This window comes from Patagioenas fasciata, chromosome 3 (genome assembly GCF_037038585.1).
Source record: "Patagioenas fasciata isolate bPatFas1 chromosome 3, bPatFas1.hap1, whole genome shotgun sequence".
Classification (NCBI taxonomy): Eukaryota; Metazoa; Chordata; class Aves; order Columbiformes; family Columbidae; genus Patagioenas; species Patagioenas fasciata.
Genome location: NC_092522.1, coordinates 46,605,550 through 46,622,659, shown reverse-complemented (window position 1 = coordinate 46,622,659; position 17,110 = coordinate 46,605,550). Strand labels below are relative to the sequence as shown.

The 17,110-nt window shown below is 40.8% G+C and overlaps 1 protein-coding gene across 1 annotated transcript in view; it reads right to left on the bottom strand.

The window, feature by feature from the left end:
• HEATR1 (HEAT repeat containing 1) overlaps positions 1 to 7,340 on the bottom strand; it is a 37,220-nt gene extending 29,880 nt beyond the window's left edge. The window contains exons 1-7 of the mRNA XM_065835050.2: positions 7,272 to 7,340; positions 6,668 to 6,846; positions 4,351 to 4,567; positions 3,295 to 3,436; positions 2,698 to 2,799; positions 1,640 to 1,780; positions 851 to 1,062 (exon numbers count right to left, since the gene is read on the bottom strand). Of these exons, the coding sequence (XP_065691122.2) occupies positions 851 to 1,062; positions 1,640 to 1,780; positions 2,698 to 2,799; positions 3,295 to 3,436; positions 4,351 to 4,567; positions 6,668 to 6,809 (956 nt within the window). The 5' untranslated portion in view covers positions 6,810 to 6,846; positions 7,272 to 7,340. The remainder of the gene's footprint in view (positions 1 to 850; positions 1,063 to 1,639; positions 1,781 to 2,697; positions 2,800 to 3,294; positions 3,437 to 4,350; positions 4,568 to 6,667; positions 6,847 to 7,271) is intronic.
• Positions 7,341 to 17,110: the final 9,770 nt, after the last annotated feature.

Genomic DNA, 17,110 nt, shown 5'->3' with positions numbered 1-17,110 from the left:
CATAGCTCAATGACAGGAGATCTTCTAAGAGAGGAGAAGCAATTTCCCTTCCTGCTAACAAGAAGTTTCTCTCATCTGGATGCTGCATAATGCATCCAGCATGCTTCTCCCTAGTTCCCACACCTTAGCTTTTAAGCCATTTTCCTCTTCTATGCTGTGTTGAGGTATCCGGAAAATAATCACTGTACTTAGCCCAGCAAAGATTTACTCTATTGAAATACTCACACTAACCCATCTGCCAGCAAGCAACACCCTGTAGCATGCAAGAGTTCCATCACCATGTTCAACTGCACATCATCACTACTAGCAAACTGTACCAGGGCAGGGCAGACAGATCGATGAGAAGGAAGTACCACTTGTACTTCTGGAAGAACACCTGACTTGTGGGACCAAAGAAGTGGTGGTATAGAAGCACTTACACTTCAAGTGTTAAACTACATGAACTCAAAGCCATTCCACTGCAGGGACAGAACTTCTTTCTTTCCACCTCTTCAAATAACCTCAAATTTGCACTACCATTACTATGCTGACTTCTCTTCTGGGATTTCCATTTTCAAGAAACGCTCTTACTGTAAGGGCTCAGTTTTGGATATTGACAGTAATCCTCTACTGAGGGAAGCAGCAGAACACGGACCAAAAGAGGACAGACTTGCTCCGCTGAGACTCCTTAGCTATAGTGGGCATAAAAATTTTCAAAGTACACCAAAGGAACTTCTGAGCCCTTTGAAATGTCAACTAGCAAAATTTCTGATAGGAAGGTGTTTCTTTAATAGAAATATAAAAAAAAAAAATTATAAAAGTGCAGTCTGAGCTCTTAAAAAGTGGTAAACTTCAATTCACGAAAACTTACTTTTTCCCAAGGTTGTCTCCTTTCTGCGTTTGTAGAAGTAGGTTCAAGCACGCCACCCCTTCCCTGACTAATGAGGGCACTTTAGATAATGTCTTGCTTATCTGTAACATCAAGGAATGCACCAGTGAAGTCTCCACTGTTACTTTCACTGTCATCTGGGAGATTATCATGTATGTTGCAGCTCTGTAATCCTGTATAGAGGATTTCAAGCCCTATAAAAAGAGATAAAGGTGGATTTTTAACACACAGAAATGAAAAAAAAGTACATTAACATAAATACCATTTTCATTCTGACATCCATGGAATCACACTACCTTCTTCTCCATATGTTAACTTTTAAGGCAACTATAAATTCAACTTCCAAGAAGAAAAAGCTGTTGTGCAGGGTGCACATGTACAGAAGACACATTCATTAACTGTTGCTCTGTTGACAGAGCAACAACTCTGGAGGAAAGAGGATATTAAAGCAGGCTGTCCACCCTGATTGCATTTCCTCATTGTTCAGCACGATAAGTCTCCAAGGCAAACAGGTTCATTCAAACTGTGTATCCACTTCTCACAGCTCTATTCCACATGCTACACAGGAAACAGAGTTCTTACATCCCTCATCTGAGGTGTGAGAAAGTGTTACTAGTCATGGACTTTCACCTGCCTCATGTTTCCAAGCACGTTAAGAGTGACACGATACACGTCACATAGGATGTTCCTCTTAAATATTTTCTGCAGAAAGCATGTTGGCACGACACAGTACACTTCATCACACAGGAGGGAAAACAAAGCTTCACATACCTTTTGGATGTAAGGCAGTAGCATAGAGACTATAGTGTTTGTTATCTTCTCTGTGGCTCCAAGGGCTGATACAATGGTGGAGGCATAAAACACAAGGAGAACTCTCAGTTGAGCTGAGTTGCCAGGATGCTCTGAAAAGACCTGTACCACAGAAAAATTAGTTGTTTGGACATCAAGAGAAGCAGAAACACACATCTGGCTTCCCCCTAAACCAGCAATACATCAAAACTCCAGCACGTGAACTCTACCAGCTCCCGCGGGCTCAACTGAAGTCATCAACTCCTCCCAGCAGTAACCCTCACCTGAAGTTACTGCTCCCCCTTGCAGACAAGGCAGAAGGAAATAGGTGCTATTCCTCACCTACTGTAGTTAACCATAATAAAGTAGCCTAAATCACTTGTGATTTTGGTGTAATGCTCAAGACTGAGAACTGGACAGCCAAGAACCTGACTGGTATCTGTTTAACAGCCCCTACCACACTTGTGAACAAAACCTGTTATTGAGTGTGCTTTGCTTCATTTGATAGTGCATGCATTCTAGTTCTCCAAATAATTGGAACTGTTGTACATCTTACCCTTCTGAGACTATAAAACTAGCTCTTTATTTGACATTAACTGAAAAAAATCCAAATAAATCTGTTCACCTTCTAACATTCTCAATTTGAAGTTCCCATTAATATTTGAAGACGTACATTTGGAACACCCATGACAACCCCCAAAAGAGACACCCAAATTCAAAGCAATTACAAACTAAGAGCGGAATGATTTTATAAATAAACCATGACAATGAAATACTTTAAAGAAATATAGTATCTTTTAGTAATAAAGTATTGCCAAATTGTCTTGTAGTGGCTTGTTGGTTCTCAGTCACTTCATTGTAAGAATTTCTGATAGACTGTCATCTATAGAAATAATACATATTATTTACTAATAAATTACTCCTTTCACTATTTGATATATAATTCAAAATATTAGTAAATAGCATAATATTATACAAATACAAAGATGGGGAAAACCAAGTGACAACAAACAAGTAACGTTTTAAAATAAATTAACAACCTTCACAGATTTTGCCACCAGCCTGCAGATGAAATCCATGAAATTCAGGTCTTTGTAGCAGTGTGTAATGACAGTACCTCTTGCCAGTGGAACTCCAGGTTTCTTTACATGGTGAAAAAAGTAAAATTAGAACAGTCAAGGTTAAAGTGAAGTACCTGAAGTAAAAATCAGTATCATCTCTAAATTAATCCCACCGATAAGTTAACACCATTTGAATTGAAATAAGTAATGGAAATCCACACATCTCTTCGGAATTTTTTGCATCTACATTAAGACAGACAATTAAGAACATTACATATGATCTACATTCAAATAAACACATATTTCAGTAATTGACTCATCTTCCTAGCAGCAGCAAACACTTGCATCTTAAAAGCATACTTCATACTTACAATCAAAGCTTTTTATATATTTAAAGAAAGATAGCAGGGGCAACATGTGGGCATTCAGGATTCATCCCTGCAATTAAATCTTTCAGTACAGTCCTACAACTAACCACATGAACAGGTGGACCACATTCATAAACTTAATAAGAGTCAAGATTTAATAATACAGTCCCTCATGTTTCTCCCAACTTGCATCTGTTAAATACTTTACCCTTATTGGATCCATCCAATGCCATTTGTGAGTTGGGCTTTTTATATCTAACAATTGAATAACTCTCACAAAGAGTTTAGTCTCATGATATGGCAGAACACAACCAATCAAACTATCTTGATTGTAGAGATGGATGTGAAATCTAAGGAAAAAAAACCATATATATACAGTTAAAAATTATCTGCAAGTCCAAAATAAGGACCCTGTCATGTTCTTCTCACAACACCTGGCTTACTTGCTTTTAAGCAAGAAGAGATGATTGTCAGACTGAGTCAGACACATGGTCTGCCTACAGTCCAGAATCCCAAGGTGGCCACAAGCCTGTACGGGCTACAGGAAAGAAAGAGTGCTAGCAATTTTCCTCTTCATTCTCAATAGTTTTAGGTCCCTAAAGGACTGAAGACTACCTTAGTTTCTTCTGCATAGATTTCAATATTAAGCCTGACATTACAACAATCTAATACGAATGTCAGTATAATATACACATTAAAAAAAAGTGATTCAAGGGTTGTATCAACAAAATCTCTCACTCTTCTGCGACATGAAATATTACACTTGACGCATCTGGATCGGTTAATTTACATAAATAAATACATCAGTTCACAAAATACGTGGTTTGTTTTTCCTTCACACCTTCCTACATAACCTTGAAGTAAGAATACTTAGCTCACAAGGGCATGCCATTCATGGTTCACAGTTAATATTGAGAATTAGCTATTTTACGCAGCCCAAAGTGTATTATATAAATGCCTCTCTAGGTCTTCTGTAAGATGGCTAGAGCTGGGCAAATTTGGTGAAAGACAGGCAAGGAAATAATTGTTTTTATACAGACTAGCACAATAGATGAAAATTTTCACACAAATTTATCAAAATATGAAAATCTAATTGGCAAAGAACATATGGCCTCATAAAGACTAAGCCCAAACGGATATTTTTAAGATTTTAACATGTATTTTCAGAAAACCAAAGTAAAATTATTCGATTTTTTTTCTCATAGGGAAAAAAATGTGGTATTTCTAGTGGGCTTTTCTATCGACATGTAGGACAGTGGATTACCTGTGAATCAACCACTCAAGGCACTTCTGGGCTGGTTTAAGCATAAAATAAGGGGACAGGTGAATCAGGAACAATGAAATATTCTCATCCAGCTGCTGATTCACTGCTTTAGACTGAACACTGCGTTCCAGGCCTTTGGACATGGAACTAAACAAACTGGACTGGAACACTTCAAAGGAAGGATCGATCGCCATCAGCTCTTCTAAGCCAGTGCATCCTGTGGAAAAAAACATAAGAATGCTTTAAGTGCAACCGTTTTATCTCCCTGGTCCTATCCACCCTACCTTCTCACTGGCATATCCAGCTTCTTTTCTATACGGGCACATGTCATCCTCACCAAGCAAATCAAATCAAATAGTCAGCAGATCTAAGACCAAAACTTTTGCCACACATAATATATTTCGTAACTGACAAAGAACAAGAACATTAACAAGTACCAGCAGAGCACTCTTAAAGCAATGCAAGGCAGCAGCATCCTGGGCTGTGTTAGTGAGAGTGCAGCCAATGGGCTGAGGGAGGGAAACTGCCCCCTTCACTTGTGAGACTGCATCTGGAGCACTGTACAATTTTGAGCTCATCAGTAAAATAAAAACATTGACATATGGGTGCAAGTCCAGCAGGGAAATACTGAGAAGATGGTCAGGAGACTGGACAATAACATACAAGGAAAAAGAGGAACTGGGTTTGTTCAGCCTGGAGAAGAGACAGTCAAAAGGAAACCTTCCTGCTGTCTGCAAATACTTAATGGGATATAATGCAGATTATCAAAAAGATGGAGCCAGGTCCTTCTCAGAGGTGCACAGTGTAAGGATTGGAGGCAACAAATGCAAGCCAGAACACATAAAATCCCAAGTCAAGACATGGCTTGATTTTTTTTTTTAAACACTAAGGTGTTCAAACATGGGATCAGAGACCTAGTACTGGATCAGAGATCATGGAACCTGCATCCTCAAACTCAGCCAAATACAGGTCTGAGCAACCTGAGCTAACTACCCCTGTCCTCAGTTTGGCTAATTCCAAATGAGCTCCAGAGGTCCCTTTCAGCAAAAATTATTCTATGATTTTATACGGATGAAGCAAGTAAAAGTACCTCATTGAACAAATCAAAACACAACGTGCCATGTACACGACTGGAAAACCATTGGAATGATTTCTTTTACACAAGCCTGTAAATATTAATGGCTAAGCACAAAGCAAACCATTGAAGAAACCAGGTGGCTGGGTGAAATATGGAAAAAATAAATTATTATTTGCAGGAGTTTTATAGTAATTATTTAAGTAATTAAAAAATATTCAGTTGTATCACAGGCATATATATCTACAAATTTGTTACTTAAAATCAATGTATGCTGTCAACATTTGTGGTTTTATAAAACAGCTTTCTTACTCAAGGACTATCACATACCTGGGTAAAGTTCTACACAAAAATGGAAAGAGATAAGCACAAAAGATTTGAAGCATGCAAACACAACAATGGTTTTTGCTACTTTAAATTATTTGTGGCCATAACGCTACCAAAGAGCAGGGTGTCTGCATGTTTTCCGGAAGCCACAGAGTTCAGGTTGGAACGGACCTTGGGAGATCTCGAGTCCAAGGCCCTGCTCAAAGCCGAGTTAGGCCTGAGATCAGACCAGCATGCTCAGGGCATAATCTGGTTGGGGTTTTCAAATGGATGGATAGCACAGCCCTCCCTAGACAACCTGTTCAAGTGCTTGACTGTCTCCATGGTGAAAAAGCTTTTCCTTACATCCAATTTCAACCTCTAGTTTTTCAACTCACGTCCATTGTTTCATGTCCTCCAGCCACTCATTCATTCTGGAGAGCCTGATCCATCCTGAAGTATTCTCACAGGTACAAACAGGCTGGTATTAGACCCCTCAAACCCTTTTCTTCTCCAGACTGAATGAGACCAAACACATTCTTCCCACCGGTCTCCCCTTAGAGAGCAAATTCTCCAGCCCTTGACCACCCCCGGGTCTTCCCCATTACCTCACCAGAAATGTGCTCCTAAAGGGCCTTCTGTGATTTTCCCACGGACTGGAGTGATGCTGACTAGCCTGTAGTTTCTTGAATTATTATTTAGACCAGGGGTGTCAAACTCATTTTCACCGGGGGCCACATCAGCCTCGCGGTTGCCTTTGAAGGGCCAAGCGTAATTTTAGGACTGTATAAACGTAACTGCTCCTACAGTCCTAAAATTACCCCTGCTTTAGACCGTTTCGTATGTGGGCTTGCCTTTCCCATTTATCTTTTCCCAGCTATTTCTGGATAAATACACGATTTGTCAAGCCACGGGCACCGCGAGAGCCGGACTCACCGATGGCAAAGAACGTGTCCCTGTCGATAGCCGCGGCTTCCCGGCTGCTGAACAGCAGCGACGCCGCTTCGCTGCGCTGCAGGAGGCTGGGGTCGGTCTGGGGAAGCGCCAGCCGCTTCAGCTGCTCCGCCAGGGACGTCATGGCTTGGCGTGACGAGGAAAGGAGCCTCCGAAGAAACCTAACGGCAGAGAACCACAGCCGGCCGGCGGCTACAGCAGTTGCACGGACACACGGCATGTCCCCCCCGACCCCCGCTGCAGGCCCGGCTGCCAGATGCCCCTCGGGGGCGCGCACACGTGGGGATGCGCTGGGCCCGGACAAGCTGGGGGAGAAGAGAGGCAGCGGCAGCCGGTGACAGCCCACCCGGACCCGGACCCGGACCCGGACCCGGACCCGGACCCGGACCCGAACCCGAACCCGAACCCGAACCCCGACCCGGACCCGGACCCGAACCCGAACCCGAACCCGGACCCGGACCCCGACACGGACACGGACACGGACCCCGACACGGACACGGACACGGACACCGACACCGACACCGACACCGACACCGACACCGACACCGACACCGACACCGACACCGACACCGACACCGACACCGACCTGGCCGCTCCGTGCCGGGCCCCACGTGGGCTGCGCGCGCCGCTAACCCGGAAGGAACGCCTCCAGCGGCACAGGAAGCTCTCGCCCCCGAGCGGCAGGGAGCCGCCCCGCCGAGCGTGCGCCGCCTGCGGGCGTGGCGGTGCTGGCTCGTGGCGGGCGGCAGCTGGGCACGAGAGGCCGTTGGAGTGGCCGTTATGGGCGGTTTGGTGCGTTCGGGCGGAGACCGGCCGGCCCGTGTTGGGGAAGCGGTCGGTCCAGTCGCCAGCTCGAGGTGCGAAGGCCCACAGCGCCGGCGAGTGGAGGGAGAAGCCTCAGCAAGGTGTCTGTGGCAAGGTGTGCTGCTGCCCAGCAACAGCCCCAGCTGTGGGTGGGGATCCACTAAACGAGGGCATCCTGTCTTAGTAGTAAGGGTGTGCACAACCAGGATTTTTCCATGTCTGGAGTGAGTGGTGCTAGGGGAAGTGCAGGACTCCCGTGAGCAAAAGGTCTTGAAAGCTACTGTAGTGTGTATGGGCTAGATCCCAGTTACAGAACTGTGTAGGTTGGAAGAGTCCTCTAAAAGTCACCTGATCTATCCCCATAGCAGGGCCAGCTTAGAGCAAGTTGCTCAGAGTTTTATCCAGTTGCATTTGGAGTACCTCTACAGATGGAAATTCTGCAGCTTCACTGAGCCACTTGTCCATGGTTTGGTCACCCTCAGATTAAAAAGAAATTCCTAATATGAAACACCATGATGTTTGCCAACTGTTTGCATTCAGGGCTGTAGGATCTGCACCTGAAAGTTGGTGCGCAAAGCCAAAAAGGGAACCTGGCTTGTGACAAACTGAGAGAAGCCTGGGGTGCTGGGGAAAGAAGGCGGCAGAACAAACCTGATTTCAGTTATTTCAGTTCATGTAAGTGCATGGACAAAATGATGCCAAAGACAACAATTCCAGCACGAAGATCTGGAAAATTATTTCCTTATATTGTTGAGAATCTCTATACCTATGGCAGAAATAACAAATTTGCTCACATAGTAAAGCAGTGTTACTTGGCAATCATTTAGCATGCTGTAGAAATATAAAAAGCTGATGAAAGTTTAGGGTTGCAAAGAATTTTTTAAATGCTTAGTTTTATCCATTAGGAATATCCACTGATTTCAGCAAGACACTTTGCTTGTATTAAGTTAAGCCTTTGTAGGAGTGGGAGCAGAGTGAGGAAATGAAGCTCAGTGTCTGACTTTGTGCTTGGTTATGTTTGCTGGTGCCTTGTCAAAGACCACATATTAACTCTATATCATGTCACTTCTGACATGGTATTGGATGTAATGACAGCAATTGCTGAGCTGTTAAGAGTTGCTACCACTGCAGTTATAGCAGTGTTAAGGTGTTTGGAGACTATCACTGATTTGCTATTGCTGGCTTGCTATTATTTTCTGGTTGTTCTAACACTGAGATTCTGATCATTTAGCAAGTGAGCTGCAAACCAAGAGGCCAATTTATTGCAGTTTTTCACATTCTCTGTGGCTTCTGTGCATCTTTTTCCTTTATGAAGCCTTCATGTGACCTATTTTTAGCATGGTTAAAGCCTGCATAAATATGCATGTTTCCATGTCTAAAAATACCAAACATTGAAATGTTGGACTTGATGATCTCTGAGGTCTTTTAAAACCCAGTCGATTCTGTGTAGACTTTGCAAAGGACAGAAAGGTGTTTCTAAATAGAAATATAGTAATTTTTTTAATCAATGTGGTTCATTATTTGAATACTCTAGCCAGAAAGATAAACTGGAAGTTGTAAATGCTGAAATGTGTTCAGGTTTTCCAGTACTCCTATCCTACTTTGTTCTTTCTCATAGGGAGCTGCAAGACAGAGGCTTTATACCTTTGTGCTTTCTATTCTATCCTTGTTTGGGTTCAGAGTAAAGCTGAGATTCCCTTTGGAGATTAATTGGAGGAACAGAGACACCTACAGAGGGAGAAACATTTGTTCGTGATTTAATTCTGAAAAAGTGTTTCCTGGGAAAAATATAAAAGCAGAAAGTCTGTTAGGAAATATGCTTAGTTGGATTTGTAATTCCCCAGCGGTGAAGATGGATATCACAGACATTTGCTCCATGCTGAACTACAAAGAGATGCATTTCTGAACTTAAAGCCTGTTTCAACCAATCCCTTTAGCTTCTGAGTGCCTGCATCATCACATAGCTAGTTTGTGTGGCTGGAGTTCTTGTAGCCACACTACAGCTGAGATCACCTCTGCTGATGGCTGCTATTAAATGGCGTTTGACAGGTTAGATTGTCTGTTAAAAATCTTTAAGTCTTAGAATATAAACTATCATATGCTAATTTTTCTTTGGAAAGAAGTGATCTGTTTCAAGCATTTTCTGTAAGCCCATTCACTCCTGAGTACTGGTGGTTTTTAGAAGATTTGATTGAGAAATGCAAACACTATTAAACTTTTAATGTTCTTTACATCTGGGTAAATTTGTGCTACCACTGGAGCAAATATAACTGATGTCTTTATTTAGATAAAGATCTAATAATATTGTATTTCTTTCCTTCCAACTCACCTCACCAGCTGTGTGTGTGTAGAGCTTTATCTGCTGTGGTAAGTAATGCATCCCAGTAGGAGGAAATTTGTAGAATGAAGTGGTGCTCAGGAAGCCTTGTCACACTGTATAAATTTCAGAGGTTTTGTGCAGACTAGATTTTGTTCTGCCTTGTACACCAAATTCCCATTAGGTGTGCTCCCAGAATGCATCTTCCGTTCTCATTTCATATATAGGCAGCAGCTGGGGAGGAATTTCATTTAAAGAGGAAAAGGGAATCACATCTGGTACAAAAAGTACTGTTTTGTAGCATGCAATTGTAATATATCAAAATGAAGATAAGGGATTGAGTACTACCTATACAATTTACTGTTTACATACAAAGTTAGAGAGTATTTGTATTAAGTATTCTTACGTACTCTCAAAAGATTCTTAATTCATTTGCTAAGATGTTTTATCTTTTTCCTCCTTCCACCACCTCCTGTACTCTGATTCACCATGATTTTGGATTGTTAAGACAGTTCTGAAGGAGATGGAAGACAGCCACCTTCCATGTGCTTCACCATTGCTTGCTAATAATCTTGGTGTGTTCCCTGACGTTTCCTTATGCCATTGCTAATAGACAATGTGACAGTGCCTGACATCTAAAATATTATCTGATTGCAGTGTAATTAAGTAATATTAAAACCTTACTAGGATACACAAAGGAGACTGTAACCTCCTTAGAGTGAATTGAGGTCTCTTAACTTTTAAAGCAAAAGTAGGTGTTAACAGGTATGTGTGTTTAATGTGGATATATGTATGCCAGAAGACCTGTAAACCCGTCTGTCTTCTGGAGCAATGGATTAAACATTTTGTAAACTGAGGTAATCTTATTGTCATGGGGTATATTTTGTTTTGCTATTGGTTGCAGGAGGCATGCCAGTATTTTGTAGTTTTGGAGGCTGTGCAGTTAAATTGTGCTACTCTGAGCGAATCTGTCCCCTTTGCTCTTCGTTCATGTACTGTAATTATCAGGAAGAGCAGTGCTTTATTCTGTACTTTAAGGCTGCAATAATGTATTTTTCTCTGGTTTCAGTTCTTTCTGCTCTCTGTGACAATGCAGCAGTCAGTTCTTGACATGGTGAAATGATGAGACAGTACACTTCTGCAGTGTATACATTGATAAGGCCTTGAGGCCATTATTCCCTTGGCTAGGCTTTTGTTAGAAGCAAAGAAATCGCAGCTGTCATATTGTGTAAATTTGCAAATATGTAAAATGAGAGAGTTTAGATTTGTTTTCCCTATCAACCCTCCCTGCCCTGAGGGCTTGATCTTTTTATGCTTGCATTAGTGAAACTCAGGAGTAATTCTGATGAGGTCAGTGGAGTTGTATGAGTGTGCTGCTGATGTAACTGGAGGCAGAAACAATCAAGTGTAGTTCAGTGGTGACTGAGGTGACAGAATTGCAGTTCTCATTGCTAGAACAGGACTGAAGGGAGAATAATTCTTCAGTTGAACTGAAGGGCTGGAAGAAGCTTCCTTGTTAGGCAGTGTATGAAGCACGTCATCGACTTACTGACCACTGTGGCAGGCGGTATCACGTTTCCCTGGCTTTTCTTGGAAAATCTGTTGCAGCTTCCCCAGCCATAAATTCTCATGTGTAGCTGCATTCCAGATCTAATAATAAATAGAAACCCTCTGGATGGGGTGGCGGGAAGCTATTTTGGGGATTTTACTGTATTAAAGGCTTTCGAATATGGTAATACAAACTGAGGGCTTTTGAATTAAAATGGTTGTAACAGAAGCTTTTAAATATCCATTCTAGACAAGGAGAAATAAATCCCAAATAAAGAAACTAGTTTCAGCTAGGCACATGCAGAGAAAGCATCAGCTTGAAAAGAGTAGGCTATCTTTGTAATTCCATTTGCATTCACTTACGGCAGGTCTACTTTGTCCCAAAAGCATCAGGGGGAATAAGGAAGACAAATGGAGATAGTGAAAAGTGCAAGGAAAAAAACAGTCCTTTCAGTGCGGAGCTCCTTGATGAATTGTGATTTTTTTGTTTATAGTGTAAAAAGTCAGCTAGAAAGTTGGATTTTAATGACTACATAGTTGTTGCAATGAAAAATAGGAAAATATCTCTCATGATTGCTGTGATTGTGATAATCCTTTGTAATGATTTGTTATTTATTAGACTGGGAAATATGATACAGTGTGTATATGTTAGCTGTTTATTATTATGAGAAGATAACTGTGCCGGACAATCTACGAAGAGACTAGGTATCATGGATCTACTGTGTGGTAGCTGTGAGTCACATCGTTTAATGTATTGGGAGAACTTGGTGACCGGAGTGTAGCATTAGGACTTGGATGTAAAAACAAAAAGGAGAATGTTGTGTACTAGATGTCTCATCTTTTTTAGCAGGGCTGTAAACAATAAAAGACAATAAGCTGAAGGATGGGGAGGAGGAAAAAGTGATAATAAGGGACATGTTTAACACAGCTTGCTTTTCTAACTGCAGTACGCTGTCTTGCTATAATCTCCCTCCATTCCTTGTTATTTCAGCAACTGACAGGCATTGGAATAGCAGTAGGGCTCATATGCTGCAATTACCCATTTGTGACCTGCAGCTGTTCGAACCTCTATTTGCTTGTCAGCCACCCATTTGCCGGGTTGCTGTTTGGTTTTTTTTTTTTAAATGTTGAGGTGAATCACAGTTCTTTCCCTGAAGGAGAAATAGTGTCATTCCTATCCAGATGCACTAAATACAAATTTCAGCCTTTCCTCAGGCTGGCCGTTGAAGCCAGTGCTGCTTTCATTTCTTCATTTGCTCCAGTCACTGCCAGTGCATGGGCCTTTTCCATATCTGGTGAATACATGGTTTGAACTCAAATGAGCTCACAACTTTGTATGATAATGCCTGAAAACAGTATGATCCACATTCAGTAGCAGAAAGGGCAAAATGTAACTGCTGGTTTTGCTGTTCAGTTATGTTCAGTTACATGTTTTTATTTATCCACTTTCTAAAGTTCATTTATTTTACTTTTTTTGTTTCTTTGGTAGGAATGAATTGTGCATTCATGTAATGCCTAGCACAGTGGCACTGTGAACAACTGACCATTTTTTAACCTACGTATATATGCATATATACATGAGAGATATTAATACTATAGTATTTTAAAAGTATTAGAAAGTCAGAGAGTGTGTTTCTGTGATACTGAATTATAGAAAATATCTGCAACCATCAAACCAAACTTTTCTTTGCATTTCAGTGCAGTTTAAAAAATAATTGGCTTTTGTATTTACTTTCATTGTGCATTGGAAACTGCTCATGATGTTACGTATCTTGGGAATTCTTGGGGGAAAAATCTTATTAGAAGAAATAATATGTTTGATGTAGATGGTGAGGTCATGCAACTGAGTTTTACTGGTAAGCCTAGATCTCCAGATTTGTTGATTTACTAGAGGTGCCATATTTTCAGAGTTGAAGTAGTGACCCTGCTGTTTTTGAGATGATGTAAAGACTCTGTGCTGCCTTTCATAAAATAGTCTTGACAACTGGAAATGTTCTTGATAACAGCTAATAACTCCTACTGACAAAAGTACATGTCAATGTTTCCTCCAATGCATTTCTTACTCTCTGTCATTCTGCATGTATTGTGTATGCCAGTGACTTAGAGCATTCTCTGCAGAGAAATTACTTGAGAGAGTCTTAAGAGGCCCAGTGACATCAGAGGCAATTCCATGCACACACTGACAGGAGCCTGCTGTTTCTGCAGAAGGCTTGACAGGCATTTAGTGTGGTAGGTAGGATGGCAGCCTGGCCTTGAACGTGTAGTGAACAGGAGCACGTGGTGCTAAGAGTCTTTAAGATGTGCCTAGTCTGTCTGGAACACTGTAACACGTTTAAAGACTCTTGTGTGAATCTACAACAGACACATCTGAGATGCAAAACATGATGTTCTTTCTTGAGCAGAAGCTACAGTGGTTATATAACTGTTAAGCTACATTTGAAACCTTTAGTGCTTTGCTTAACATTTTGTATTCCAATTCAGAACTCATTTATGATTACTTAATTTATAATGTATTTATAATTAGTTGTAGAGCAGATATCACACAAGACCATCAAGATCTCAAGTCAGTTATTGGTGGACTATGCCAGAGTTAAGTTTTCCAAGCAATCTTAATTCAGCTGCTTTGTATATATCACAATGCAGACTTTAATTGGATAGTTGCAAACTACTTTTTCTCTGGAAATCCCACTTTGTTCAGTGTATTGCATGAGCAGTGCACTACAGCATTATGATTTCTCTTTTTTATTCAATGCAGATCTGTTGCACTCAGTTGAAGCACATTTCCAAATTTATGTTTTATGATTTTCAGCTCTGGTTGTCACAGTTGTACTTGTCTTTCAAATATTCCAAATCTACTGGGTATTTGTTTTTCACATATTTCCTTGTACTTCACAGTGTTAGTATTATTCCCGGTTTACAGAAAGAAAACTGAGGCACATGTCCCAAACTGTTCACAGTTCCATTTCCCCATCCTATGGATAGATTTAGGGTACTGAATGCTGATACTGTGGAATTTTTTTTTTTTTTTTTTCCCTAAAGTGCTTTACAGTTACATACTATCTTTTTGCCCATTGAGTAAGCCTGGTGGTTTGAACCCTTAGGCCCAGCAAGATCCTATATTTGTCTGGTATTTCCATTATGTATTGTTTTAAACATTCTCTCCTGCAACTGAATGTACAGATTATGATTCACTTGACTTCTACCACTGGTACTTTAACAGTAAAAAATCAGACCCTACAAATCTAGGGCCTAATTGGCCTAATTTTCCATAGATCATCTGTGTGCCAGGGTTACCTATGAAGGAGGTGCGAGGGGGATTGCTGAGCCATGGGGAACAAATCAAAAACTGTCTTAGTGTTCTGGAAGTGCATTTGTAACTGAATAGTCTCCCCTAGAGAAGTCCAAGATATATTTATATTTGAATCCATCTATTTGGACTGCAAAATAAACTTTCTGCTGAATGCTTTTATCATGGAAAAAAAGTGGCTAGAGGAAGATGTGTTCAGACTATTTCAAATATAAAAAATGAATTCCAGAGTTTGCTATAAATACATGTGGAGCCTTACAGCCTATAAGGGTACACTCACCTTTGTCCTAGTTGCAGACTCCACCTCCAGTTAACTATTGTCCATATGAACTGGAAAAATACCTAGTACAGCATCTGGCTTGGAAAAACAAAACAAAATGCAAATCAACCAACCAACCAAAAAACATGCTCTTGATTTGGTTCCATTATGAAATTCTGGAAGATTACAGCTATTTCAGTTTTTACTATGGGACACAACAGAGATCTAGACTGCACATTAGCACAGCTCCACTGCATTTATCCTATTGATAAACTGGTTTCAAAGTGAAGAAACATGCCAATACTCTCCTCTCCTCTCCTCTGCTTATGCTAACCTGGATTCATGCAGGGAAATTAGCCAATTAAGAAACAAAGGACTTGTCCATGTTCAGAGGGACTGAGAATATACAAGAGTCATCACCATGAGTAGGTTATTGCTGGTAGATCTCGAGAGCAACCAGTCTCGCACTGGAAAGTGTGTTGTGCAAAACTGATAGGCATTGTTCCTGAGATGAGAATAGGGCCAAAGTTAGTGAGAGAGATCATAGTTGAACAGCGAACAATTGTCTTCAGAACAGGATCTGGAAAATTGAGGCCTTGCTGCTTTCATGTCAAGCATGGCAGGAACATTGCTCATTTTCTTGGTGCTGAATCTTCATACAGCCAAGTGTCAGAGTAGAACTCTGTTGGACAGGGTGTAAGGACAACAGTTCTGGAAGAGGAAAACTTGCACTATACCTGTTGCAAAAAGAACATGTTATCCGTGTTTGGCAGTAATTCAGGTTGCGTCTAATGCTGCCTTATACAGGGATGTATTTGTCCCTTTTACTAATCTTTGTATCGCTCCTGTGGAATGAATAACGAGTAGTTAGTATTCATTTTTGCAGACTGGCACTTTATTCAACCAGGTTACCTTCTTGAGTGTGTAACTTAAATTGCATTGATATTAGTGAAATTGCACTGGTGTATCTGGAAAGAGAAATAAGGGTATTGAGACTATGGTGTGTCTAAGGTCATTCAGTTAATCTGTACAAATGCTGAGTTTAGAACACAGCAGTGTCTGATATCCAGTGCTCATATCCTGTGCCCGTAATCTCTACCTCATACCTCAGTGATTTAAAACCTGCCAGATTTCATCTGTGTCCCTTAGATAATTATTGTCTGGAAACTCTGACTTAGTTGGTGGTGTTTGTTTCTAGATAAATAAAGGCATGTTGCCTATGCATTCCTTACCTCACGCACATGTCTCTGTTCTCTTTTCTCAGTGTCACCAAAACTGTTGATGAATAATGTACTTTTTTAGACAAATAGTCTCAGGTAATCCAGTTATGGGTCACAAGCTGGCTTAGTAAGGATTTTTTTTTTAACTGGTAGTATTAATGAAATACAAATTGTATGGTCAGTTGCAGATTTTTGCATTGCCCTAGTCACACAGTTTCTTCCTTGCTTAGTATCTTTGTGTGATAAGGCTAAGCCAACATAAAACAGGAACACAGCCAGGACTATGGGAACACATGACGGTTTGAAGATTTCTTCAGAAGGCTTGTAATAGGCCATGCTATACCACTAACCCTGCCCCCTGCATTCTCATAACTGAACCATTTTTAAAATCCTGGATCTGTCTTGCCATTTTTTCCAATCTTATGCCAGCACTATTTGTAGTTACCCCACCTGTTACCGTGTGTATTACATTGTAACTGTTTGCATATTGCTCTATACTTCAGGGAGCTAACAGACTGACTGCAGTGTAGTATATAAATCACCATACACATTTCCCAGTTTTTCATTTGATGCTATGTTTCTAAACTGTGCAAAGCATCTGTTGAAACCTCTGATATTATTTAGTTCATTATCTAATCTGTTTTTTTGAGTTGCATCTACCCAGACAAGAACTATCAAACAAAAAAGGCAACCTCCAGAGGCTAGCTCAAGGGGTAAGAGAGTTCAGGTATCATGGTTTCTTCTGAAATTTTTAATAGAAATATGTCAAATATGAGATCTGAGAGCTCCTCTCATTCATGACAGTTGTGATCTTGTGTAGTGCTGCCTGGCAGTTGCCATCACTAGAGGGTTTTCCCTCTGCTATATTACATCTTTCAGCACTCACATTGCAGGTTGTGGTTGTTATTTAGTATCACAGTACTGCTTAGTGATACTGTGGCAGAGACCAGATGTTGAATATTTCCTACTA